Raw genomic sequence first — 26,679 nt, 5'->3', positions numbered from 1 at the left:
AATGTGGAGGCTATATACAGGGGGGTACCGGTACAGAGTCAATGTGGAGTCTATATACAGGGGGTACCAGTACAGAGTCAATGTGGAGGCTATATACAGGGGTACCGGTACAGAGTCAATGTGGAGTCTATATACAGGGAGTACCAGTACAGAGTCAATGTGGAGGCTATATACAGGGGGTACCGGTACAGAGTCAATGTGGAGTCTATATACAGGGTGTTACGGTACAGAGTCAATGTGGAGGCTATATACAGGGGGTACCGGTACAGAGTCAATGTGGAGGCTATATACAGGGGGTACCGGTACAGAGTCAATGTGGAGGCTATATACAGGGGGTAGCAGTACAGAGTCAATGTGGAGGCTATATACAGGGGGTACCAGTACAGAGTCAATGTGGAGTCTATATACAGGGGGTACCAGTACAGAGTCAATGTGGAGGCTATATACAGGGGGTACCAGTACAGAGTCAATGTGGAGGCTATATACAGGGGGGTACCGGTACAGAGTCAATGTGGAGGCTATATACAGGGGGTACCAGTACAGAGTCAATGTGGAGGCTATATACAGGGGGTACCAGTACAGAGTCAATGTGGAGGCTATATACAGGGGGTACCAGTACAGAGTCAATGTGGAGGCTATATACAGGGGGTACCGGTACAGAGTCAATGTGGAGGCTATATACAGGGGGTACTGGTACAGAGTCAATGTGGAGGCTATATACAGGGGGTACCAGTACAGAGTCAATGTGGAGGCTATATACAGGGGGTACCAGTACAGAGTCAATGTGGAGTCTATATACAGGGGGTACCAGTACAGAGTCAATGTGGAGGCTATATACAGGGGGTACCAGTACAGAGTCAATGTGGAGGCTATATACAGGGGGTACCGTTACAGAATCAATGTGGAGGCTCTATACAGGGGGTACCAGTACAGAGTCAATGTGGAGGCTATATACAGGGGGTACCAGTACAGAGTCAATGTGGAGGCTATATACAGGGGGTACCAGTACAGAGTCAATGTGGAGGCTATATACAGGGGGTACCAGTACAGAGTCAATGTGGAGGCTATATACAGGGGGTACCGGTACAGAGTCAATGTGGAGGCTATATACAGGGGTACCAGTACAGAGTCAATGTGGAGGCTATATACAGGGGGTACCAGTACAGAGTCAATGTGGAGGCTATATACAGGGGGTACCAGTACAGAGTCAATGTGGAGGCTATATACAGGGGGTACCGGTACAGAGTCAATGTGGAGGCTATATACAGGGGGTACCGGTACAGAGTCAATGTGGAGGCTATATACAGGGGGTACCAGTACAGAGTCAATGTGGAGGCTATATACAGGGGGTACCAGTACAGAGTCAATGTGGAGTCTATATACAGGGGGTACCAGTACAGAGTCAATGTGGAGGCTATATACAGGGGGTACCAGTACAGAGTCAATGTGGAGGCTATATACAGGGGGTACCGTTACAGAATCAATGTGGATGCTCTATACAGGGGGTACCAGTACAGAGTCAATGTGGAGGCTATATACAGGGGGTACCAGTACAGAGTCAATGTGGAGGCTATATACAGGGGGTACCAGTACAGAGTCAATGTGGAGGCTATATACAGGGGGTACCGGTACAGAGTCAATGTGGAGGCTATATACAGGGGGTACCAGTACAGAGTCAATGTGGAGGCTATATACAGGGGGTACCGGTACAGAGTCAATGTGGAGGCTATATACAGGGGGTACCGGTACAGAGTCAATGTGGAGGCTATATACAGGGGGTACCGGTACAGAGTCAATGTGGAGGCTATATACAGGGGGTACCGGTACAGAGTCAATGTGGAGGCTATATACAGGGGGTACCGTTACAGAATCAATGTGGAGGCTATATACAGGGGGTACCATTACAGAGTCAATGTGGAGGCTATATACAGGGGGTACCGGTACAGAGTCAATGTGGAGGCTATATACAGGGGGTACCATTACAGAGTCAATGTGGAGGCTATATACAGGGGGTACCAGTATAGAGTCAATGTGGAGGCTATATACAGGGGCAGTACAGAGTCAATGTGGAGGCTATATACAGGGGGTACCAGTACAGAGTCAATGTGGAGGCTATATACAGGGGGTACCAGTACAGAGTCAATGTGGAGGCTATATACAGGGGGTACCATTACAGAGTCAATGTGGAGTCTATATACAGGGGGTACCATTACAGAGTCAATGTGGAGTCTATATACAGGGGGTACCAGTACAGAGTCAATGTGGTGGCTATATACAGGGGGTACCAGTACAGAGTCAATGTGGAGGCTATATACAGGGGGTACCGGTACAGAGTCAATGTGGAGGGGTGCAGGTTAGCCGAGGTAATATGTACATGTACAGTTGAAGTGTGAAGTTTACATACACTTAGGTTGGAGTCATTAAAACTAGTTTACATACACTTAGGTTGGAGTCATTAAAACTTGTATTTTCAACCACTCCACAAATTTCTTGTTAAACAAACTATAGTTTTGGCAAGTCAGTTAGGACATCTACTTTGTGCATGACACAAGTCATTTTTCCAACAATTGTTTACAGACAGATTACTTCACTTATACACTGTATCACACTCTTCCATTGGGTCAGAAGTTTACATACATCTTCTCCTGAGTCTGACTAGTGCCCACTTCTTGTTCCTCTTCTCCTGAGTCTGACTCGGGCCCACTTCTTGTTCCTCTTCTCCTGAGTCTGACTCGGGCCCACTTCTTGTTCCTCTTCTCCTGAGTCTGACTCGGGCCCACTTCTTGTTCCTCTTCTCCTGAGTCTGACTCGGGCCCACTTCTTGTTCCTCTTCACCTGAGTCTGACTCGGGCCCACTTCTTGTTCCTCTTCTCCTGAGTCTGACTCGGGCCCACTTCTTGTTCCTCTTCTCCTGAGTCTGACTCGGGCCCACTTCTTGTTCCTCTTCTCTGGTGTCAGTGTTGTGGTGCCGCCCCCGGGATGAATAGAGCTGGAAGTTCAAACAGAGGATCCAGGTTTCATGGTGAGAACCGCTGATCTAATGTCCAAAAGGAATTTTCAGCTGTAGGTAATAATACAATATACATTCTGAGCAAATAAAGTAAGAATGAAACCCCCCCCAAAAAACTGCCATGTTGGCTAGGAGGTAGAAATAGGGGGACCGTGTCTTCAGCTGAGACGCGCTATAATCATATTTGGTTAGTAGAGACCCCACTGAGTATTTACCACCCCACTTTAGCTAAGACAGGTAGAAAGTTTATCTCTACAAACTAATATGCTCAACATACTAGCGTCAACATTGTATTTTTTAAATGATTGGTTCTAAAGGTTTTAAAACCATATTTTTTAAAATTTGTTTTCAAAAATGTCTTAATGCTTTTTCTTGTTGGCACTATAAAAATGGCCGTTGATGAAAAATGCAATGTCTTTTGAATGAGTTATCCACATTGCAATGATTTGAAATGCGGGCTTTTATTTTTAAGGTTTCCTCATTACCATACGAGCTCGACGTCATAATTTGTGTTGCTGGCAGACTACTGGTGCCGCCTTCACTAAACTAGCGTAGCCTGGGGACCGGTAGGTCCGGAAGAAAATTACTATTCTGAAAAAAAGGTCTCCGCTAATATAATCATGTATGTACAGTTTCATATTTGGCAAAAACGATAGACCCATAAAGACACCGGTGATGGAAAGAAGGTCTCGGAAGGAGCAAACTGGACCAGCTTCCGTATGATATCAGCGCACATTACAGGGAAGCATCGGACAAGTACTCGCGAAGTGCACTTGATTTGACACCACGTACTATAGAGACTAGTTTTTTTTCTTCTCTGTTCTCACCTTGTGTTTTGTGGATTTTTTGGAATAGACGTCGTCTTGTGGGACACCCTTTAGTTTTTTTTTCAGTCACCCATACCACGGTTTCTTTTTAAACTGGATTGGTCAGCAGCTGGCAGATAGTGCTGCATAATTTGAAACGTAAGTATGTAGGTTGTTTCATTGTAACGAAAATATAACAAAAAAGGATATATGTATATACACACTACATGACCAAAATGATGTAGACACCTGCTCTTCAAACATCTCATTCAATAATGGGCATTAATATGGAGTTGGTCCCCCTTTGCTGCTATAACAGCCTCCACTCTCCTGGGAAGGCTTTCCACTAGAGGTTGGAACATTGCTGCTATAACAGCCTCTACTCTTCTGGGAAGGCTTTCCACTAGAGGTTGGAACATTGCTGCTATAACAGCCTCCACTCTCCTGGGAAGGCTTTCCACTAGATGTTGGAACATTGCTGCTATAACAGCCTCCTCTCTTCTGGGAAGGCTTTCCACTAGATGTTGGAACATTAATGCTATAACAGCCTCCACTCTTCTGGGAAGGCTTTCCACTAGATGTTAGAACATTGCTGCTATAACAGCCTCCACTCTTCTGGGAAGGCTTTCCACTAGATGTTGGAACATTGCTGCTATAACAGCCTCCACTCTTCTGGGAAGGCTTTCCACTAGATGTTGGAACATTGCTGCTATAACAGCCTCTACTCTTCTGGGAAGGCTTTCCACTAGATGTTGGTACATTGCTGCGGCGACTTGCTTCTAATTCAGCCACAAACATTTGTGAGGTCGGGCACTGATGTTGGACGATTAGGCCTGGCTCGCAGTCGTCCTTCCAATTCATCCCAAAGGTGCTCGATGGGGTTGAGCTCAAGGACCTGTGCAGGCCAGTCAAGTTCTTCCACAGCACAAAGGAAGCACATAATTGTCTAGAATGTCATTGTATGCTGTAGCGTTAAGATTTCCCTTCACTGGAACTAAGGGGTCTAGCCCGAATCATGAAAAATAGCCCCAGACCATTATTCCTCCTCCACCAAACTTTACAGTTAGCACTATGACTTCGAGCAGGTAGCGTTCTCTTGGCATCTGCCAAAACAGATTTGTCCGTCAGAGTGCCAGATGGTGAAGCGTGATTCATTACTCCAGAGAATGTGTTTCCACTGCTCCAGAGTCCAATGGCGGTGAGCTTTACACCACTCCAGCCGACGCTTGGCATTGTGCATGGTGATCTTAGGCTTGCGTGCGGCTGCTCGGCCATTGAAACCCATTTCATGAAGCTCCCGACAAACAGTTATTGTGCTGACGTTGCTTCCAGAGGCAGTTTGGAACTCAGTAGAGGGTTGCAACTGAGGACAGACTATTTTTACGCTCTACACGCTTCAGCGGTCCCGTTCTGTGAGCTTCTGTGGCCTACCACTTCACTGCTGAGCTGTTGTTGCTCCTAGATGTGTCCACTTCACAATAAGAGCGCTTAGAGTTGACAGGGCCAGCTCTAGCAGGGCAGAAATTTGACAAACTGACTTGTTGGAAAGGTGGCATCCTATGACGGTGCCACATTCAAAGTCACTGAGCTCTTCAGTAAGGCCATTCTACTGCCAATGTTTGACACTGGAGATGACATGGCTGTGTGCTCGATTTTATACACTGGTGAGCAACGGATGTGGCTGAAATAGGCGAATCCACTGATTTGAAGGGGTGTCCACCTACTTTTATGTACAGTTGAAGTCAAATGCTTACTTACAAGCCCTTAACCAACAGTGCAGTTCAAGAAATAGAGTTAAGAAAATATTTACCAAATAAACTAAAGTAAAAAATAATTAAAAGTAACACAATAAAATAACAATAACGAGGCTATATACAGGTGGTACTGGTACAGAGTCCGTGTGGAGACTATATACAGGGGGTACCAGTACAGAGTCCTTGTGGAGACTATATACAGGGGGTACCAGTACCGAGTCAGTGTGCTGGGGTACAGGTTAGTTGAGGTCATTTGTACATGTAGGTAGGGGTAAAGTGTAAAGTGTCTATGTATAGATAATAAACAGCGAATAGCAGCAGTGTCAAAAACAAAGGGGGGGGGTCAATGTAAATAGTCCAGTGGCCATTTGATTAATTGTTCAGCAGTCTTATGGCTTGGGGGTAGAAGCTGTTCAGCAGTCTTATGGCTTGGGGGTAGAAGCTGTTAAGGAGCCTTTTGGACCTAGACTCGGCGCTCCGGTATCGCCGTGCGGTAGCAGAGGGAACAGTCTATGACTTTGGGGACTGGAGTCTGACAATTTTTTGGGCCTTCCTCTGACACCGCCCTAGTATGTAGGTGCTGGATGGCAGGAAGCTTAGCGTACTGGGCCGTACACACTACCCTCTGTAGCACCTTAAGGTCAGATGCTGAGCAGTGACCATACCAGGCAGTGATGCAACCTGTCAGGATGCTCTCAATGGTGCAGCTGTAGAACTTTTTAAAGATCTGAGGACCCATGCCAAATCTTTTCAGTCTCCTGCCCTCTTCACAACTATCTTGGTGCGTTTGGACCATTCTAGTTTGTTGGTGATGTGGACACCAAGGAACTTGAAACTCTCGACCCGCTCCACTACAGCCCCGTTGATGTTAATGGGGGCCTGTTCAGCCCTCCTTTTCCTGTAGTCCACGATCAGCTCCTTTGTCTTGCTCACATTGAGGGAGAGGTTGTTGTCCTGGCACCATACTGCCAGGTCTCTGACCTCCTCCCTATAGGCTGTCTCATCGTTGTCAGTGATCAGGCCTACCACTGTTGTGTCGTCAGCAAACTTAATGATGGTGTTGGTGTCGTGTTTGGCCACGCAGTTGTGTGTGAATAGGGAGTACAGGAGGGGACTGAGCACGCACCCCTGAGGGGCCCCCGTGTTGAGGATCAGCGTAGCAGACGTGTTGTTGCCTACCCTTACCACCTGGGTCCAGGATCCAGTTGCAGAGGGAGGTGTTTAGTCCCAGGGTCCTTAGCTTAGTGATGAGCTTTGAGGGCACTATGGTGTTGAATGCTGAGCTGTAGTCAATGAATAGCATTCTCACATAGGTGTTCCTTTTGTTCAGGTGGGAAAGGGCAGTGTGCGATTGAGATTGCATAATCTGTGGATCTGTTTGGGCGGTATGTGAATCGGAGTGGTTCTGGGGAAAGGGTGGGGGACAAGTGTGGGCCGTATGAGTATTGCAAAAATAAGAAAAGTGGACTCTGAATGTCGTGTGTTTAAAAAATAATGGACATCAAAATACTTTTTTGCGGACATACCAGCATGCAAGCGAACTACGCTAGCAACCTGTCCTCTCAGGAAAAGGCAAGGAAGGCCTCAACTCTAGACTGCATAACTAAGGCAAGCTACGTAGTGGCACATAAATTCACAGAGCATAGCAAGCCTTTTGCTGAAGGGGAGTTTGTGAAAGAGTGTATGGTGGACTTTGTCCTGAGAGTAAAAGCCAATTAGAGTAAATTAGCTTTATCATATAGAACCATCACCAGGCGTGTGGAAGTGATAGGGGAGGATCTAATCTCAGAGTTGAAGAAAAAATCAGATGCCTTCAATCTTTTTTTCTATAGCACTGGATGAGCGTCCTGACATCGGAGACACCGTGCAACTTTGACTTTTTTTTAAATAAATGAAGAAATGAGAACTTTGAAATAACAGAAGAACTTCTAGCGATGGAATCAATGACAGGAACAACCAGGGGCTCTGACTTATAGGACTTATATGACAGGGTGTCTTCCTGCTTGGAAAATTGAATCTACCTTGGAGCGAACTGATACAACAGCTGGATCACCAAATATAACCAGTAAAAACATGGCCTACTAAAAATATTACAAATGAATAAGAGAAGAAAGCCGTAACTCTGAGGAATGGATATTTCTTCACTGTATTATTCATCAGGAAGTGTAAAAATGTGTTAAAGCTGGAAAATGTTGTCAAAGTGACTTTGATGCCAAGAGAGGTGGCCAGACATATTGCTCACATTAAGACTAGAATAACCGTAACTGGGGTAGGCAAGGATTATGCTTTTTCAGGATGATGGTTATGCAGTGAGAATTAACCAGATATGCACCTGGATGCAGGTCATTTGTCCCCATACATCTGACAATGAACACTTACTTAGTCAGATTTGGGCTGAGGTGATTGGATAACTGTAAATATGACTCACAGTGGAGATGATAATTGTTCCTTAATATCTTTTCAAAAACAGACCATTCCAAATGCAAGAGATGCTCTTTCACTCAAATTTTAGAATAGATGTATTTATTTTTTACACATAAGCTGCTTAAAAAAAATATTGACATTTAGCTAGGCAAGTCCCTTAAGAACAAATTCTTATTGATGGCCTGATGATGGCCTACCAAAAGGCAAAAGGCCTCCTGGGATTAAAATAAATAAATATGAATATAGGACAACACACACACTACATAAAGAGAGACCTAAGACAACAACATAGCAAGTCATGTGTTGCGGCCAACACAGCATGGTAGCAACATAACAACAACATGGTAGCAGCACAAAACATGGTACAAACATTATTGGGCCCAGACAACAGCAAAGGGCAAGAAGGTAGAGACAACAATACATCACACAAATCAGCCACAACTGTCAGTAAGAGTGTCCATGATTGAGTCTCTGAATGAAGAGATTGAGATAAAACTGTCCAGTTTGAGTATTTGTTGCAGCTCGTTCCAGTCGCTAGCTGCAGCGAATTGAAAAGAGGAGCGACCCAGGGATGTGTGCGCTTGTTAACAGAATGTAACTGGCAGAACGGGTGTTGTATGTGGAGGAGGAGGGCTGCAGTAGATATCTCAGATAGGGGGGAGTGAGGCCTAAGAGTTTTATAAATAAGCATCAACCAGTGGGTCTTGAAATGGGTATACAGAGATGACCAGTTTACAGAGGAGTATAGAGTGCAGTGATGTGTCCTATAAGGAGCTTGGTGGCAACTCTGATGGCCGAATGGTAAAGAACATCTAGCCACTCGAGAGCACCCTTACCTGCCGATCTATAAATTACGTCTCCCTAATCTAGCATGGGTAGGATGGTCATCGGAATCAGGGTTAGTTTGGCAGCTGGGGTGAAAGAGGAGCGATTTACGATAGATGAAACCAAGTCTAGATTTAACTTTAGCCTGCAGCTTTGATATGTGCTGAGAGAAGGACAGTGTACCGCCTAGCCATACTCCCAAGTACTTGTATCAAGCTCTAAACCCTCAGAGGTAGTAATCACACCTGTGGGAGGAAGGGCGTTCTTCTTACCAAACCACATTACCTTTGTTTTGGAGGTGTTCAGAACAAGGTTAAGGGTAGAGAAAGCTTGTTGGACACTAAGAAAGCGTTAAACACAAAATCTGGGGAGGGGCCAGCTGAGAATTAGACTGTATCATCTGCATATAAATGGATGAGAGAGCTTCCTACTGCCTGAGCTATGTTGTTGATGTACATTAAGAAGAGCGTGGGGCCTAGGATCGAGCCTTGGGGAACTCCCTTGGTGACAGGCAGTGACTGAGACAGCAGATTTTCTGACTTTATACACTGCACTCTTTGAGAGAGGTAGTTAGCAAACCAGGCCAAAGACCCCTCAGAGACACCAATACTCCTTAGTCGGCCCACAAGAATGGAATGGTCTACCGTATCAAAAGCTTTGGCCAAGTCAATACAAATAGCAGCACGTCATTACTTAGAATCAAGGGCAATGGTGACATCATTGAGGACCTTTACGGTTGCAGTAACACATCCAGAACCTGAGCGGAAACCAGATTGCATACCCAAGAGAATACTATAGACATCAACAAAGCTAGTCAGTTGATTATTGACAAGTTTTTTTTCAACACTTTTGATAAACAGGGCGAAATAACAGTTAGGATCAGCTTGATATCAGTGCACAAGTCAGATTTGGGGCTAGCAACAGTAGATGGGCCAGGGTGTACATGTACATTTCCAGATATCATCAACAGTAATACAATCAGGGCACGGCAGAGGACAGGGAGAGCTCTGCAGTGCTGATTTATGACATCTGAATGTCATTAGATGGCAACAAGATCATATTGTACAGCAATTTCATCAGGTAACATGAATACAAAGCCGGCAAGAGGTGGTTAGAATAGGATGGGAGGCCAAGAGTCTGTGTAACCAATAGAGAGTCAGAGTCCCAAGTGTGGGAACAAACAGTCTATCCCACGGATTGGTAAAGAACGTTTGTAGTCAACATAGCATGCAGGAGTCATGAGGCAAACAGCAAAATGCACAATCATTTTTTGTTAAATAAATAACGACTGTACGTGTGTGCTGGAGGCGCAACAGTGCATGTGTGCTGAAGGCTAGGGAGAGTGTGGTGGAGTTACCTGTACAAGACGGAGGGAGACAGGCCAGGGTAGACGGTGAACAGATAACCAGGTGGAATCCAAGCAGCAGTGCAGCAGGCAATGGGAGTAGGTGTCACACCCACTTGGGAGAAGCTTATATTTCTGTAGGCAGATTTCTTGTAGAAAATGCCAGTGAATGCTCTTTGAACAGCAGGAGGGGGCTTCAGAGGACTCTTGACACTTGTTGGGCCCAAAGGCCTTTTACTTCACACCTTAGTGCTAATTGAATTTGTATCTGGCTCAGTTCCAGGTTGGAATGGTGTCCTCAGGTCTCTGCGGTTTGTTGGCTAGAGCACCCTCCTTATTGGTGTCCTTTAGTAGTGGTTTCTTTGCAGCAATTTGACCATGAAGGCCTGATTCACACTGAACAGTTGATGTTGAGATGTGTCTGTTACTTGAACTCGTGAAGCATTTATTTGGGCTACAATTTCTGAGGCTGGTGACACTAATGAACTTCTCCTCTGCAGCAGAGGTAACTCTGGGTCTTCCTTTCCTGTGGCGGTTCTCATGAGAGCCAGTTTCATCATAGCGCTTGATGGTCTTTGCATCTGCACTTGAAGAAACTTTCAAAGTTCTTCAAATTTTCCAGATTGACTGACCTTCATGTCTTAGAGTAATGATGGTCTGTCGTTTCTCTTTGCTTATTCGAGCTGTTCTTGCCATAATATGGATTTGGTATTTTACCAAATAGGGCTATCTTCTATATTTTATTTTTTTATTTTATTTAACCAGGTAGGCCAGTTGAGAACAAGTTCTCATTTGCAACTGCGACCTGACCAAGATAAAGCAAAGCAGTTCGACACATAAAACACAGAGTTACACGTGGAATAAACAAACATACAATCAATAATACAGTAGAAAAGTCTATATACAGCATGTGCAGATGAGGTAGGATAAGAGAGGTAAGACTATAAATAGGCCATGGTGGTGAAGTAATTACAATATAGCAATTAAACACTGGAATGGTAGAATGTGCAGAAGATGAATGTGCAAGTAGAGATACTGGGGTGCAAAGGAGCAAGATAAATAAATAAATACAGTATGGGGATGAGGTAGATTGGATGGGCTATTTACAGATGAGCTATGTACAGGTGCAGTGATCTGTGAGCTGCTCTGACAGCTGATGCTTAAAGCCAGTGAGGGAGGTAAGAGTCTCCAGCTTCAGAGATTTTTGCAGTTCGTTCCAGTCATTTTGCAGTTCGTGGCAGCAGAGAACTGGAAGGAGAGACGGCCAAAGGAAGAATTGGCTTTGGGGGTGACCAGTGAGATATACCTGCTGGAGCGAGTGCTACAGGTGGGTGCTGCTATGGTGACCAGTGAGCTGAGATAAGGTGGGGCTTTACCTAGCAGAGACTTGTGGATGACCTGTAGCCAGTGGGTTTGGCGACGAGAATGAAGCGAGGGCCAGCCAACGAGAGTGTACAGGTCGCAGTGGTGGGTAGTATATGGGGCTTTGGTGACAAAACAGATGGCACTGTGATAGACTACATCCAGTTTGCTGAGTAGAGTGTTGTAGGCTATTTTGTAAATGACTTCGCTGAAGTCGAGGACCGGTAGGATGGTCAGTTTTACAAGGGTATGTTTGGCAGCATGGGTGAAGGAGGCTTTGTTGTGAAATAGGAAGCCGATTCTAGATTTAATTTTGGATTGTAGATGCTTAATGTTAGTTTGGAAGGAGAGTTTACAGTCTAACTAGACACCTAGGTATTTGTAGTTATCCACATATTCCAAGTCAGAACCGTCCAGAGTAGTGATGCCGGACGGGCGGGCAGGTGCTGGCAGCGATCGGTTGAAGAGCATGCATTTAGTTTTACTTGCAATAAAGAGCAGTTGGAGGCCACGGAAGGAGTTTTGTATGGCATTGAAGCCTGTCTGGAGGTTAGTTAACACAGTGTCCAAAGAAGGGCCAGATGTATACAGAATGGTATCGTCTGCGTAGAGGTGGATCAGAGAATCACCAGCAGCAAGAGCAACATCATTGATATATACAGGGAAAAGAGTCATCCCGAGAATTGAACCCTGTGGCACCCCCATAGAGTCTGCCAGAGGTCCGGACAACAGGCCCTTCGATTTGACACACTGAGCTATATACACCAATATACACTATTTTACCAATATACACATCAATACACAGTTCACTATAAACATCAATATACACTATACACATCAATATACATTATACACGTCAATATACACTATTTACATTTATATACATCTATATGCACTATATACATCAATATACATGAATTAAACTATACACATCAATATACTCTATACACATCAATATACTCTATACACATCAATATTCACATTGATATACTAATGGCCAATATACCACGGCATGCACGACGCAACACTGAGTGCTAGGACACAGCCCTTAGCCGTGGTATATTTGTCATATATCATAAACCCCAGAGGTGCCTTATTGCTGTTATAAACTGGTTAACAACGTAATTAGAGCAGTAAAAATAAATGTTTTGTCATACCCATGGTATACGTTCTGCTATACCACGGCTTTCAGCCAATCAGCATTCACTGCTCAAACCACCCAGTTTATAAACATCAAAATACACTACACATCCATATACATTATACACAGCACTATACACATTAGTACACATCAATATACACTTCACATCAATGTCAAGGAAAAAGGTATGGCAATTAAGTCTGGCAGCCCAACTGAATTGCAAACGTACTGCAAATTAAGAAGTCATGTGACTAAACTAAAAATAAACTACACTGAAACAAAAATAAACTATATAAAGAATGATAGTAAAAATTAAATTAAATTAAATTTTGGGAAAAAAAGCCAACTCGGCTCCTTCATTTATTGAATCAGATGGCTTATTCATCACAAAGCCCACTGATATTGCAAACTACTTTAATGACCGTTTCATTGGCAAGACAAACTTAGGGATGACATGCCAGCAACAAACGCTGACACTACACATCCAAGTATATAGGACCAAATTATGAAAGACAAGAATTGTGCTTTTGAAATCTGTAAAGTCAGTGTGGAAGAGGTGAAACAATTGTTGTTGTCTATCAACAATGACAAGCCACCAGGGTCTGACAATCTGGATGGAAAATTACTGAGGATAATAGCAAACGATATTGCCACTCCTATTTGCCACATCTTCAATTTAAGCCTACTAGAGAGCGTGTGCCCTCAGACCTGGAGGGAAGCGAAAGTCATTCCGCTACCTAAGAATAGTAAAGCCCCCTTTACTGGCTCAAATAGCCGACCAATCAGCCTGTTACCAACCCTGAGTAAACTTCTGGAAAAAATTGTGTTTGAGCAGATACAATGCTATTTTACAGTAAACAAATTGACAACAGAATTTCAGCATGCTTATAGGGAAGGACACTCAACAAGCACAGCACTTACACAGATGACTGATGATTGGCTGAGATAAATTGATGATAAAATGATTGTGGGGGCTGTCTTGTTAGACTTCAGTGCAGTTTTTGATGTTATTGATCATAGTCTGCTGCTGGAAAACGTATGTGTTATGGCTTTACACCCCCTGTTATAATGTGGATAAAGAGTTACTTGTCTAACAGAACACAGAGGGTGTTCTTTAATGCAAGCCTCTCGTATATAATCCAGTTAGAATCAGGAATTCCCCAGGGTAGCTGTTTAGGCCCCTTGCTTTTTAAAATTTTACGAATGACATGCTACTGACTGAGTAAAGCCAGAGTTTCTATTTTTGCTGATGACTCAACACTATACATGTCAGCTTCTACAGCGACTGAAATGACTGCAACACTCAACAAAGAGCTGCAGTTAGTTTCAGAGTGGGTGGCAAGGTATCCGTTAGCCCTAAATATTTCTAAAACTAAAAGCATTGTATTTGGAACAAATCACTCACTAAATCCTAAACCTCAACTAAATCTTGTAATAAACAATGTGGAAATTGAGCAAGTTGAGATGACTAAACTGCTTGGAGTAACACTAGATTGTAAACTGTCATGGTCAAAACATATTGATGCAGTAGTAGCTAAGATGAGGGAGAAATCTGTCTATAATAAAGCGATGCTCTGCCTTCTTAACACTATCAACAAGGCAGGTCCTACAGGCCCTAGTTTTGTCGCACCTTGACTACTGTTCAGTCATGTGGTCAGGTGCCACAAAAAAATTAGGAAAATTGTAATTGGCTCAGAACAGGGCTAAACGGCTGGCCCTTGGATGAACACAGAGCTAATATTAATAATATGCATGTCAATCTCTCCTGGCTGAAAGTGGAGGAGAGATTGACTTCATCACTACTTTTATTTATGCGAGGGGTTGACATGTTGAATGCACTGAGCTGAGCTGTCTGTCTAAACTACCGGCACACAGCTTGGACACCCATGCATACCCCACTAGACATGCCACCAGAGGTCTCTTCACAGTCCCCAAGTCCGGATCAGACTATGGGAGGCGCACAGTACTACATAGAGCCATGACTACATGGACTCTACATGAACTCTATTCCACATCAAGTAACTGACGTAGCAGTAGAATCAGATTTTAAAAAACAGATTTAAAAAATTGCGGGAACTGTGAAGCAACACAAACATTGGCACAGACACATCGGCCGTGACAGTGTGTTGTGAATGTTTTGTAATATTTTACAATTGTATAAACTGCCTTAATTTTGCTGGACTCCAGGAAGAGTAGCTGCTGCTTTGACAGGAACTAATGGGGATCCATAATAAATACAAATACACATCAATGTACTCTATACACATCAATGTACTCTATACACATCAATGTACTCTATACACATCAATGTACTCTATACACATCAATGTACTCTATACACATCAATATACACTATACACATCAATATACACCATACACATCTCTATGCACATCAATGTACACCATACACATCAATATAGACCGATATACACATCCATTTTCACATCCATATACAATCATAGAAAACCAACACATTCTTCAGTATAAGGGTCCTCAATCAGCCTTTTGCATTGAGCTAGTTTAAATGGTAGATGGACGGCTGACCTAGTTTAAATGGTAGATGGACGGCTGACCTAGTTTAAATGGTAGATGGACGGCTGACCTAGTTTAAATGGTAGATGGACGGCTGACCTAGTTTAAATGGTAGATGGACGGCTGACCTAGTTTAAATGGTAGATGGACGGCTGACCTAGTCTAAATGGTAGATGGACGGCTGACCTAGTCTAAATGGTAGATGGACGGCTGACCTAGTCTAAATGGTAGATGGACGGCTGACCTAGTCTAAATTGTAGATGGACGGCTGACCTTAGAACTATTTAAAATACATAGAGGGCAGTCAGTCATTAGAGGGCAGTCAGTCATTAGAGGGCAGTCAGTCATTAGAGGGCAGTCAGTCATTAGAGGGCAGTCAGTCATTAGAGGGCAGTCAGTCATTAGAGGACAGTCAGTCATTAGAGGGCAGTCAGTCATTAATTTCAGTACAGTGTTTGATGAAATATAACTGTACATCTTTAGCACCCACAAATGTCCTCAGAGGTGGTGTCTGAAGTGCAGGTGTCTCTGAAGGAACTTCCCATGGACAGCTGGATGGATCACCTGCCCTGTGCTCTATGGGACGTTCCCCTGAGGAACCTAGCTATACCAGGTAAGACACCTGGATGGATCACCAGCCCTGTGCTCTATGGGATGTTCCCCTGAGGAACCTAGCTGTACCAGGTAAGACAGCTGGATGGATCACCTGCCCTGTGCTCTATGGGACGTTCCCCTGAGGAACCTAGCTGTACCAGGTAAGACACCTGGATGGATCACCTGCCCTGTGTTCTATGGGACGGACGTTCCCCTGAGGAACCTAGCTGTACCAAATAAGACAGCTGGATGGATCACCTGCCCTGTGCTCTTTGGGATGTTGCCCTGAGGAACCTAGCTGTAACAGGTAAGACATCTGGATGGATCACCAGCCCTGTGTTCTATGGGACGTTCCCCTGAGGAACCTAGCTGTACCAGGTAAGACACCTGGATGGATCACCAGCCCTGTGTTCTATGGGACGGACGTTCCCCTGAGGAACCTAGCTGTACCAGGTAAGACAGCTGGATGGATCACCTGCCCTGTGCTCTTTGGGACGTTCCCCTGAGGAACCTAGCTGTACCAGGTAAGACATCTGGATGGATCACCAGCCCTGTGCTCTATGGGATGTTCCCCTGAGGAACCTAGCTGTACCAGGTAAGACACCTGGATGGATCACCAGCCCTGTGTTCTATGGGACGGACGTTCCCCTGAGGAACCTAGCTATACCAGGTAAGACACCTGGATGGATCACCAGCCCTGTGCTCTATGGGATGTTCCCCTGAGGAACCTAGCTGTACCAGGTAAGACAGCTGGATGGATCACCTGCCCTGTGCTCTATGGGACGTTCCCCTGAGGAACCTAGCTGTACCAGGTAAGACACCTGGATGGATCACCTGCCCTGTGTTCTATGGGACGGACGTTCCCCTGAGGAACCTAGCTGTACCAAATAAGACAGCTGGATGGATCACCTGCCCTGTGCTCTTTGGGATGTTGCCCTGAGGAACCTAGCTGTAACAGGTAAGACATCTGGATGGATCACCAGCCCTGTGCTCTATGGGATGTTCCCCTGAGGAACCTAGCTGTACCAGGTAAGACACCTGGATGGATCACCAGCCCTGTGTTCTATGGGACGGACGTTCCCCTGAGGAACCTAGCTGTACCAGGTAAGACATCTGGATGGATCACCAGCCCTGTGCTCTATGGGACGTTCCCCTGAGGAACTGGTCTACTGTATCTACTATTAATTACTTCACCATAGCTTTTAAACACATTACAGTACTGCTGTTATGCTGCATTCACAACACCACCACTTTAATCAGATGGCATTATGTCACAACACCACCACTTTAATCAGATGGCATTATGTCATCAACACCACCACTTTAATCAGATGGCATTATGTCACCAACACTTTAATCAGATGGCATTATGTCATCAACACCAACACTTTAATCAGATGGCATTATGTCATCAACACTTTAATCAGATGGCATTATGTCACCAACACTTTAATCAGATGGCATTATGTCATCAACACTTTAATCAGATGGCATTATGTCAACACTTTAATCAGATGGCATTATGTCATCAACACTTTAATCAGATGGCATTATGTCATCAACACTTTAATCAGATGGCATTATGTCATCAACACTTTAATCAGATGACATTATGTCATCAACACTTTAATCAGATGGCATTATGTCACAACACTTTAATCAGATGGCATTATGTCACCAACACTTTAATCAGATGGCATTATGTCATCAACACTTTAATCAGATGGCATTATGTCATCAACACTTTAATCAGATGGCATTATGTCATCAACAGTTTAATCAGATGGCATTATGTCACAACACTTTAATCAGATGGCATTATGTCATCAACACTTTAATCAGATGGCATTATGTCATCAACACTTTAATCAGATGACATTATGTCATCAACACTTTAATCAGATGGCATTATGTCATCAACACTTTAATCAGATGGCATTATGTCATCAACACTTTAATCAGATGGCATTATGTCATCAACACTTTAATCAGATGGCATTATGTCATCAACACTTTAATCAGATGGCATTATGTCATCAACACTTTAATCAGATGGCATTATGTCAACACTTTAATCAGATGGCATTATGTCATCAACACTTTAATCAGATGGCATTATGTCATCAACACTTTAATCAGATGGCATTATGTCATCAACACTTTAATCAGATGACATTATGTCATCAACACTTTAATCAGATGGCATTATGTCACAACACTTTAATCAGATGGCATTATGTCACCAACACTTTAATCAGATGGCATTATGTCATCAACACTTTAATCAGATGGCATTATGTCATCAACACTTTAATCAGATGGCATTATGTCATCAACAGTTTAATCAGATGGCATTATGTCACAACACTTTAATCAGATGGCATTATGTCATCAACACTTTAATCAGATGGCATTATGTCATCAACACTTTAATCAGATGACATTATGTCATCAACACTTTAATCAGATGGCATTATGTCATCAACACTTTAATCAGATGGCATTATGTCATCAACACTTTAATCAGATGGCATTATGTCATCAACACTTTAATCAGATGGCATTATGTCATCAACACTTTAATCAGATGGCATTATGTCATCAACACTTTAATCAGATGGCATTATGTCAACACTTTAATCAGATGGCATTATGTCATCAATACTTTAATCAGATGGCATTATGTCATCAACACTTTAATCAGATGGCATTATGTCATCAACACTTTAATCAGATGGCATTATGTCATCAACACTTTAATCAGATGGCATTATGTCATCAACACTTTAATCAGATGGCATTATGTCATCAACACTTTAATCAGATGGCATTATGTCACCAACACTTTAATCAGATGGCATTATGTCACCAACACTTTAATCAGATGGCATTATGTCAACACATCAGATGGCATTATGTCATCAACACTTTAATCAGATGGCATTATGTCATCAACAGTTTAATCAGATGGCATTATGTCACAACACTTTAATCAGATGGCATTATGTCATCAACACTTTAATCAGATGGCATTATGTCATCAACACTTTAATCAGATGACATTATGTCATCAACACTTTAATCAGATGGCATTATGTCATCAACACTTTAATCAGATGGCATTATGTCACAACACTTTAATCAGATGGCATTATGTCATCAACACTTTAATCAGATGGCATTATGTCATCAACACTTTAATCAGATGGCATTATGTCATCAACACTTTAATCAGATGGCATTATGTCATCAACACTTTAATCAGATGGCATTATGTCAACACTTTAATCAGATGGCATTATGTCATCAACACTTTAATCAGATGGCATTATGTCATCAACACTTTAATCAGATGGCATTATGTCATCAACACTTTAATCAGATGGCATTATGTCATCAACACTTTAATCAGATGGCATTATGTCAACACTTTAATCAGATGGCATTATGTCATCAACACTTTAATCAGATGGCATTATGTCATCAACACTTTAATCAGATGGCATTATGTCACCAACACTTTAATCAGATGGCATTATGTCATCAACACTTTAATCAGATGACATTATGTCATCAACACTTTAATCAGATGGCATTATGTCACAACACTTTAATCAGATGGCATTATGTCACCAACACTTTAATCAGATGGCATTATGTCACCAACACTTTAATCAGATGGCATTATGTCATCAACACTTTAATCAGATGGCATTATGTCATCAACACTTTAATCAGATGGCATTATGTCACAACACTTTAATCAGATGGCATTATGTCATCAACACTTTAATCAGATGGCATTATGTCATCAACACTTTAATCAGATGACATTATGTCATCAACACTTTAATCAGATGGCATTATGTCATCAACACTTTAATCAGATGGCATTATGTCATCAACACTTTAATCAGATGGCATTATGTCATCAACACTTTAATCAGATGGCATTATGTCACCAACACTTTAATCAGATGGCATTATGTCACCAACACTTTAATCAGATGGCATTATGTCAACACATCAGATGGCATTATGTCACCAACACTTTAATTAGATGGCATTATGTCATCACCAACACTTTCCATTTCCCTTGTAGGGAAGTAAGGGATTGAATGAATAATAGGCCGTCTACTGTATGTTGTAAACTGGATCCTTAGGAACTGCATCCTTAGGAGCATCATATGGGTACCAGTCTGACACATGACATTGACCATACACTTGTAATATCAGGCCCTATCTGTCTGTACCTTGATTCCCTGTTTAGGAAGCCATAATGCCATAACCTACTGTCTGGATAGGAGTGACGGCTCCCCTGTCGACCTGACCCAACCTGATTTGCTGCAGAAGCTAGACAAATACATGAAGCCCCTGATACGACCGTTTGTTTATAAATGGGCAGTTACACAGGTAGGATTTTTAACAACTGATCAGGGGTGTCAAACTACATTTCTGGAGCACAATGTGTGCAGGTTTTTAGTCCTCGCTTGCACTTTATTGATCAATTAAGATAATTGATTAGTTAGGTACTCCCCTCATCTGGTTGGCTTGGTCTTAATTGGACACAAATTGAAACGAAATAACAGAAACCAGCAGAGACACAGCCCTCCAGGAATTGAGTTTGACCACACTGACCTAGATGACCACCCTAACCTAGATGACCACCCTGACCTAGATGGCATAACACTTCTGGTGCAGACTTTACACCTGCTGGCAGGACATATGGCCCTCGGTGCTGGCAGGACATATGGCCCTCGGTGCTGGCAGGACATCTGGCCCTCGGTGGTGGCAGAACATCTGGCCCTCGGTGGTGGCAGGACATCTGGCCCTCGGTGGTGGCAGGACATCTGGCCCTCGGTGGTGGCAGGACATCTGGCCCTCGGTGGTGGCAGGACATCTGGCCCTCGGTGGTGGCAGGACATCTGGCCCTCGGTGGTGGCAGAACATCTGGCCCCAGTGCTGGCAGGACATCTGGCCCTCGGTGGTGGCAGGACATCTGGCCCTCGGTGGTGGCAGGACATCTGGCCCTCGGTGGTGGCAGGACATCTGGCCCTCGGTGGTGGCAGGACATCTGGCCCTCGGTGGTGGCAGGACATCTGGCCCTCGGTGCTGGTAGGACATCTGGCCCTCGGTGCTGGTAGGACATCTGGCCCTCGGTGGTGGCAGGACATCTGGCCCTCGGTGCTGGTAGGACATCTGGCCCTCGGTGCTGGTAGGACATCTGGCCCTCGGTGCTGGTAGGACATCTGGCCCTCGGTGCTGGTAGGACATCTGGCCCTCGGTGCTGGTAGGACATCTGGCCCTCGGTGCTGGCAGGACATCTGGCCCTCGGTGCTGGCAGGACATCTGGCCCTCGGTGCTGGCAGGACATCTGGCCCTCGGTGCTGGCAGGACATCTGGCCCTCGGTGGTGGCAGGACATCTGGCCCTCGGTGGTGGCAGGACATCTGGCCCTCGGTGGTGGCAGGACATCTGGCCCTCGGTGCTGGCAGAACATCTGGCCCCAGTGCTGGCAGGACATCTGGCCCTCGGTGCTGGTAGGACATCTGGCCCCCGGTGCTGGCAGGACATCTGGCCCTCGGTGGTGGCAGGACATCTGGCCCTCGGTGCTGGCAGGACATCTGTGCTCAGTGCTGGTTGGGTTAATAAAGTTGTTGATCTGATCATGTTGTCGATCTGATAATAATGTTGATCTGATAATGTTGTTGATCAGATAATAATGTCAATCGCATAATGTTTATGATCGGATAATGTTGTCGATCTGAATGTTGATCTGATAATGTTGATGATCTGATAATGTTGTTGCTCTGAATGTTGATGATCTGATAATAATGTCGATCTGATAATGTAGATGATCTGATAATGTTGTTGCTCTGATAATGTAGATGATCTGATAATGTTGTTGCTCTGATAATGTAGGTGATCTGATAAAGTTAATCTGATAATATCCTATAGGAGGCGACAGTGAAGGAGCAGCTAGACTGTGGGGTCAGATATCTTGACCTGAGGATCGCACATCGACCCAACGACACCTCTACTGACCTGTACTTCTACCATGGAGTGTACACTACACTCACTGTAGAGGTATGATACTATGGAGTGTACACTACACTCACTGTAGAGGTATGATACTATGGAGTGTACACTCACTGTAGCGGTATGATACTATGGAGTATACACTACACTCACTGTAGCGGTATGATACTATGGAGTGTACGCTACGCCAAATGTAGAGGTGTGATACTATGGAGTGTACACTATGCTAAATGTAGAGGTGTGATACTATGGAGTGTACACTACGCTAAATGTAGAGGTGTGATACTATGGAGTGTACACTATGCTAAATGTAGAGGTGTGATGCTATGGAGTGTACACTGTGCTAAATGTAGAGGTGTGATACTATGGAGTGTACACTACGCTAAATGTAGAGGTGTGATACTATGGAGTGTACACTATGCTAAATGTAGAGGTGTGATGCTATGGAGTGTACACTATGCTAAATGTAGAGGTGTGATACTATGGAGTGTACACTACGCTAAATGTAGAGGTGTGATACTATGGAGTGTACACTATGCTAAATGTAGAGGTGTGATACTATGGAGTGTACACTATGCTAAATGTAGAGGTGTGATACTATGGAGTGTACACTACGCTAAATGTAGAGGTGTTATACTACGGAGTGTACACTATGCTAAATGTAGAGGTGTGATACTATGGAGTGTACACTATGTTAAATGTAGAGGTGTGATACTATGGAGTGTACACTACGCTAAATGTAGAGGTGTTATACTACGGAGTGTACGCTATGCTCAATGTAGAGGTGTGATACTATGGAGTGTACACTATGCTCAATGTAGAGGTGTGATACTACGGAGTGTACGCTATGCTCAATGTAGAGGTGTGATACTATGGAGTGTACACTATGCTAAATGTAGAGGTGTGATACTATGGAGTGTACACTATGCTAAATGGAGAGGTGTGATACTACGGAGTGTACGCTATGCTCAATGTAGAGGTGTGATACTACGGAGTGTACGCTATGCTAAATGTAGAGGTGTGATACTACGGAGTGTACGCTATGCTCAATGTAGAGGTGTGATACTACGGAGTGTACATTACGCTCAATTTAGAGGTATGATACTTCCATTCTACCACAGAGTGTAGACTACATTCAATGTTAAAGGTATAATCTGTACTTCTAACATAGCAGGGAGGTTTAGTAGACATTCTGACAAGGGGCTACAGAGAGGGGTTGTACCATTTACTAGACTCCTGTTCTTATCTGACAACCTTACGACATATACAAATAGGATTTGGGATATATAATTGATTTCAGATGTTACTGAGATTGTGTTACACCAGTTGGACGGATGTCTGTTCTCCACAGACCGTTCTTCAGGAGATCAGATCCTGGCTAGATGTCCATTCTAGAGAGGTGGTTCTGCTGTCCTTCAGTCACTTCCTGGGTCTGAACCAGGACCTCCACACTGGACTTATATCCACCATCAGAACCATCTTCAACGCCAGGCTCTGTCCAACTACGGTAGGGACACCTCCAAGCACTGTCAAACTACTGTAGGGACACCTCCAAGCACTGTCCAACTACGGTAGGGACACCTCCAAGCACTGTCCAACTACGGTAGGGACACCTCCAAGCACTGTCCAACTACGGTAGGGACACCTCCAAGCACTGTCCAACTACGGTAGGGACACCTCCAAGCACTGTCCAACTACGGTAGGGACACCTCCAAGCACTGTCCAACTACTGTAGGGACACCTCCAAGCACTGTCCAACTGCTGTAGGGACACCTCCAAGCACTGTCCAACTACGGTAGGGACACCTCCAAGCACTGTCCAACTACTGTAGGGACACCTCCAAGCACTGTCCAACTACGGTAGGGACACCTCCAAGCACTGTCCAACTACTGTAGGGACACCTCCAAGCACTGTCCAACTAATGTAGGGACACCTCCAAGCACTGTCCAACTACGGTAGGGACACCTCCAAGCACTGTCCAACTACTGTAGGGACACCTCCAATGTTCCCTCTAATCTTTTTTGGCAATGAGCAAATTTCAGGTCTGCTGAGCAACTTCCAGCGAGCGTTTACTATGAACACTGAGGCTGGACCCTATTTAAGTTAGTTTTAACAGTGACCAAGTAGGCTACTGTGGCTATTTGATCATAATGTAGGCCTACCATCAGAAACAATGGAGAAAATGCATCCCATAATATTTTAACATGGAAATAGCTGTTCTATCATTCAGCCTCTTGGAATTTTATTTGGATCCCCATTAACTGTTCCAAAAGCAGCAGCTACTCTTCCTGGGGTTTATTATGGATCCCCATTAGTTCCTGCCAAGGCAGCAGCTACTCTTCCTGGGGTTTATTATGGATCCCCATTAACTGTTCCAAAAGCAGCAGCTACTCTTCCTGGGGTTTATTATGGATCCCCATTAGCTGTTCCAAAAGCAGCAGCTACTCTTCCTGGGGTTTATTATGGATCCCCATTAGCTGTTCCAAAAGCAGCAGCTACTCTTCCTGGGGTTCACACAAAACATGACATAATACAGAACATTAATAGACAAGAACATAAGTAGCTGCTACGCCAAGCAGTTGATCAGACCCCAGCAGGATCAACCTGTTTATCCTGTCAAACAAGGAGGTGAAATGTTTTTGTATTGTGTTGTTTGATGCAAGAAACCACTTTACAAAATAAAAGCCCGCGCACATCTTAAAGGTAACATTGGAATCAAATAGAAAATAAAATGGTATTTGTCACATGCGTCGTAAATTACAGTTATAGTCTAATAGTGAAAAGCTTACTTCCAGCTCCTTCCCCACAATGCAGAGAGACACACCAAAGAAAAAATAAGAACACTAGGAAAAAATATCAATGAGTAGCGATAACTTGGCTATATACACAGGGTACCAGGTAATAACTTGGCTATATACACAGGGTACCAGGTAATAACATGGCTATATACACAGGGTACCAGGTAATAACTTGGCTATATACACAGGGTACCAGGTAATAACTTGGCTATATACACAGGGTACCAGGTAATAACTTGGCTATATACACAGGGTACCAGGTAATAACATGGCTATATACACAGGGTACCAGGTAATAACTTGGCTATATACACAGGGTACCAGGTAATAACTTGGCTATATACACAGGGTACCAGGTAATAACTTGGCTATATACACAGGGTACCAGGTAATAACTTGGCTATATACACAGGGTACCAGTACCAAGTTGATGTGCAGGGGTACCAGGTGTTGTGACGTTTTATCATTAATGTGATGACTGCTATTTACTCTGTTTAATTATTACTCAAGTAAATTAATCACGTAACTATTAACTCATTAGGAACTTGGGGCACCACGGGAAAAGTTGTTTAAGTGACTATCTCCCGACTCAAACTCTAAAGATATACAGATATCTCTTACATCAATAACAGTCACATATTAATCATTACCTTATCAGTCTCATTCTGAACATCGCATAATCCTTGGATATCAGCACAAACCCTAACCTTGGTGATGAATGAACGATACAGAAATTGGCTTAATTGTTTATTTACTAACTAACTAAATAATCACACAGATTTACATAAACACGGTATTGGTTGTATTGATTACTAACATAATGTAATGAAAAGTCCCTAGTGGACTAACCCGATATGACAGCTTGTTACACAATGGAAAGGGGGTGGGGAAAGAAAGAGGGGGAGAGAAAGAGAGTGGACTTATCGTACATACAGTTAAAGTCGGAAGTTCAGATATACCTTAGCCAAATACATTTAAACTCCGTTTTCACAATTGCTGACATTTAATCCTAACAAAAACTCCCTGTTTTAGGTCAGTCAGGATCGCCACTTTATTTTAAGAATGTGAAATAATAGTAGAGTGATTCATTTCAGCTTTTATTTCTTTCATCACATTCCCATTGGGTCAGAAGTTTACATACACTCAATTAGTATTTGGTAGCATTGCCTTTAAGTTGTTTAACTTGGGTCAAACGTTTCGGGTTGCCTTCCACAAGCTTCCCACAATAAGTTGGGTGATTTTTGGTTCATTCCTCCTGACAGAGCTGGTGTAACTGAGTCAGGTTTGTAGGCCTCCTTGCTTGCACATGCTTTTTCAGTTCTGCCCACACATTTTCTATAGGATTGAGGTCAGGGCTTTGTTATGGCCACTCCAATACCTTGACTTTGTTGTTCTTAAGCCATTTTGCTACAATTCTGGAAGTATGCTTGTGGTCACTGTCCATGTGGAAGACCCATTTGTGACCAAGCTTTAACTTCCTGACTGATGTCTTGAGATGTTGCATCAATATATTCACCTAATTTTCCTACCTCGTGATGCCATCTATTTTGTGAAGTGCACCAGTCCCTCCTGCAGCAAAGCACCCCCTCAACATAATGTTGCCACCCCCGTGCTTCACCGTTGGGATGGTGTTCTTTGGCTTGCAAGACTCCCTCTTTTTTGTCCAAACATAACAATGGTCATTATGGCCAAACAGTTATATTTTGTTTTATCAGACCAGAGGACATTTCTCCAAAAAGAATGATCTTTGTCCCCATGTGCAGTTGCAAACCGTAGTCTGGCTTTTTTTTATGGTGGTTTTGGAGCAGTGGCTTCTTCCTTGCTGAGCGGCCTTTCAGGTTATGTCGATATAGGACTTGTTTTACTGTGGATATAGATACTTTTGTACCTGTTTCCTCCAGCATCTTCATAAGATCCTTTGCAGTTGTTCTGGGATTGATTTGCATTTTTCTCACCAAAGTACGTTCATCTCTAGGAGACAGAACGCGTCTGCTTCCTGAGCGGTATGTTTGCTGTGTGGTCCCATGGTGTTTATACTTGCATATTGTTG

At 43.6% G+C, this 26,679-nt stretch overlaps 1 protein-coding gene across 4 annotated transcripts in view; it reads left to right on the top strand.

Annotated features, from left to right (window-relative positions):
• Window positions 1–3,535: 3,535 nt before the first annotated feature.
• plcxd1.1 (phosphatidylinositol-specific phospholipase C, X domain containing 1, tandem duplicate 1) overlaps window positions 3,536–26,679 on the top strand; it is a 29,442-nt gene continuing 6,298 nt past the window's right edge. Inside the window, exons 1-5 of one of the 4 annotated variants that reach the window (XM_031822256.1) lie at window positions 3,536–3,975; window positions 15,734–15,812; window positions 20,064–20,206; window positions 21,751–21,879; window positions 23,183–23,338. In XM_031822256.1, coding sequence (XP_031678116.1) covers window positions 15,743–15,812; window positions 20,064–20,206; window positions 21,751–21,879; window positions 23,183–23,338 — 498 coding nt within the window. In that variant the 5' untranslated portion in view covers window positions 3,536–3,975; window positions 15,734–15,742. The other 3 variants (XM_031822255.1, XM_031822257.1, XM_020473689.2) reach the window with 3 other exon arrangements.

Source organism: Oncorhynchus kisutch, linkage group LG4, assembly GCF_002021735.2.
Source record: "Oncorhynchus kisutch isolate 150728-3 linkage group LG4, Okis_V2, whole genome shotgun sequence".
NCBI classification, from domain to species: domain Eukaryota; kingdom Metazoa; phylum Chordata; class Actinopteri; order Salmoniformes; family Salmonidae; genus Oncorhynchus; species Oncorhynchus kisutch.
The sequence above is the reverse complement of the archived record's forward strand: the minus strand, read 5'-3'. Positions and strand labels throughout refer to the sequence as shown.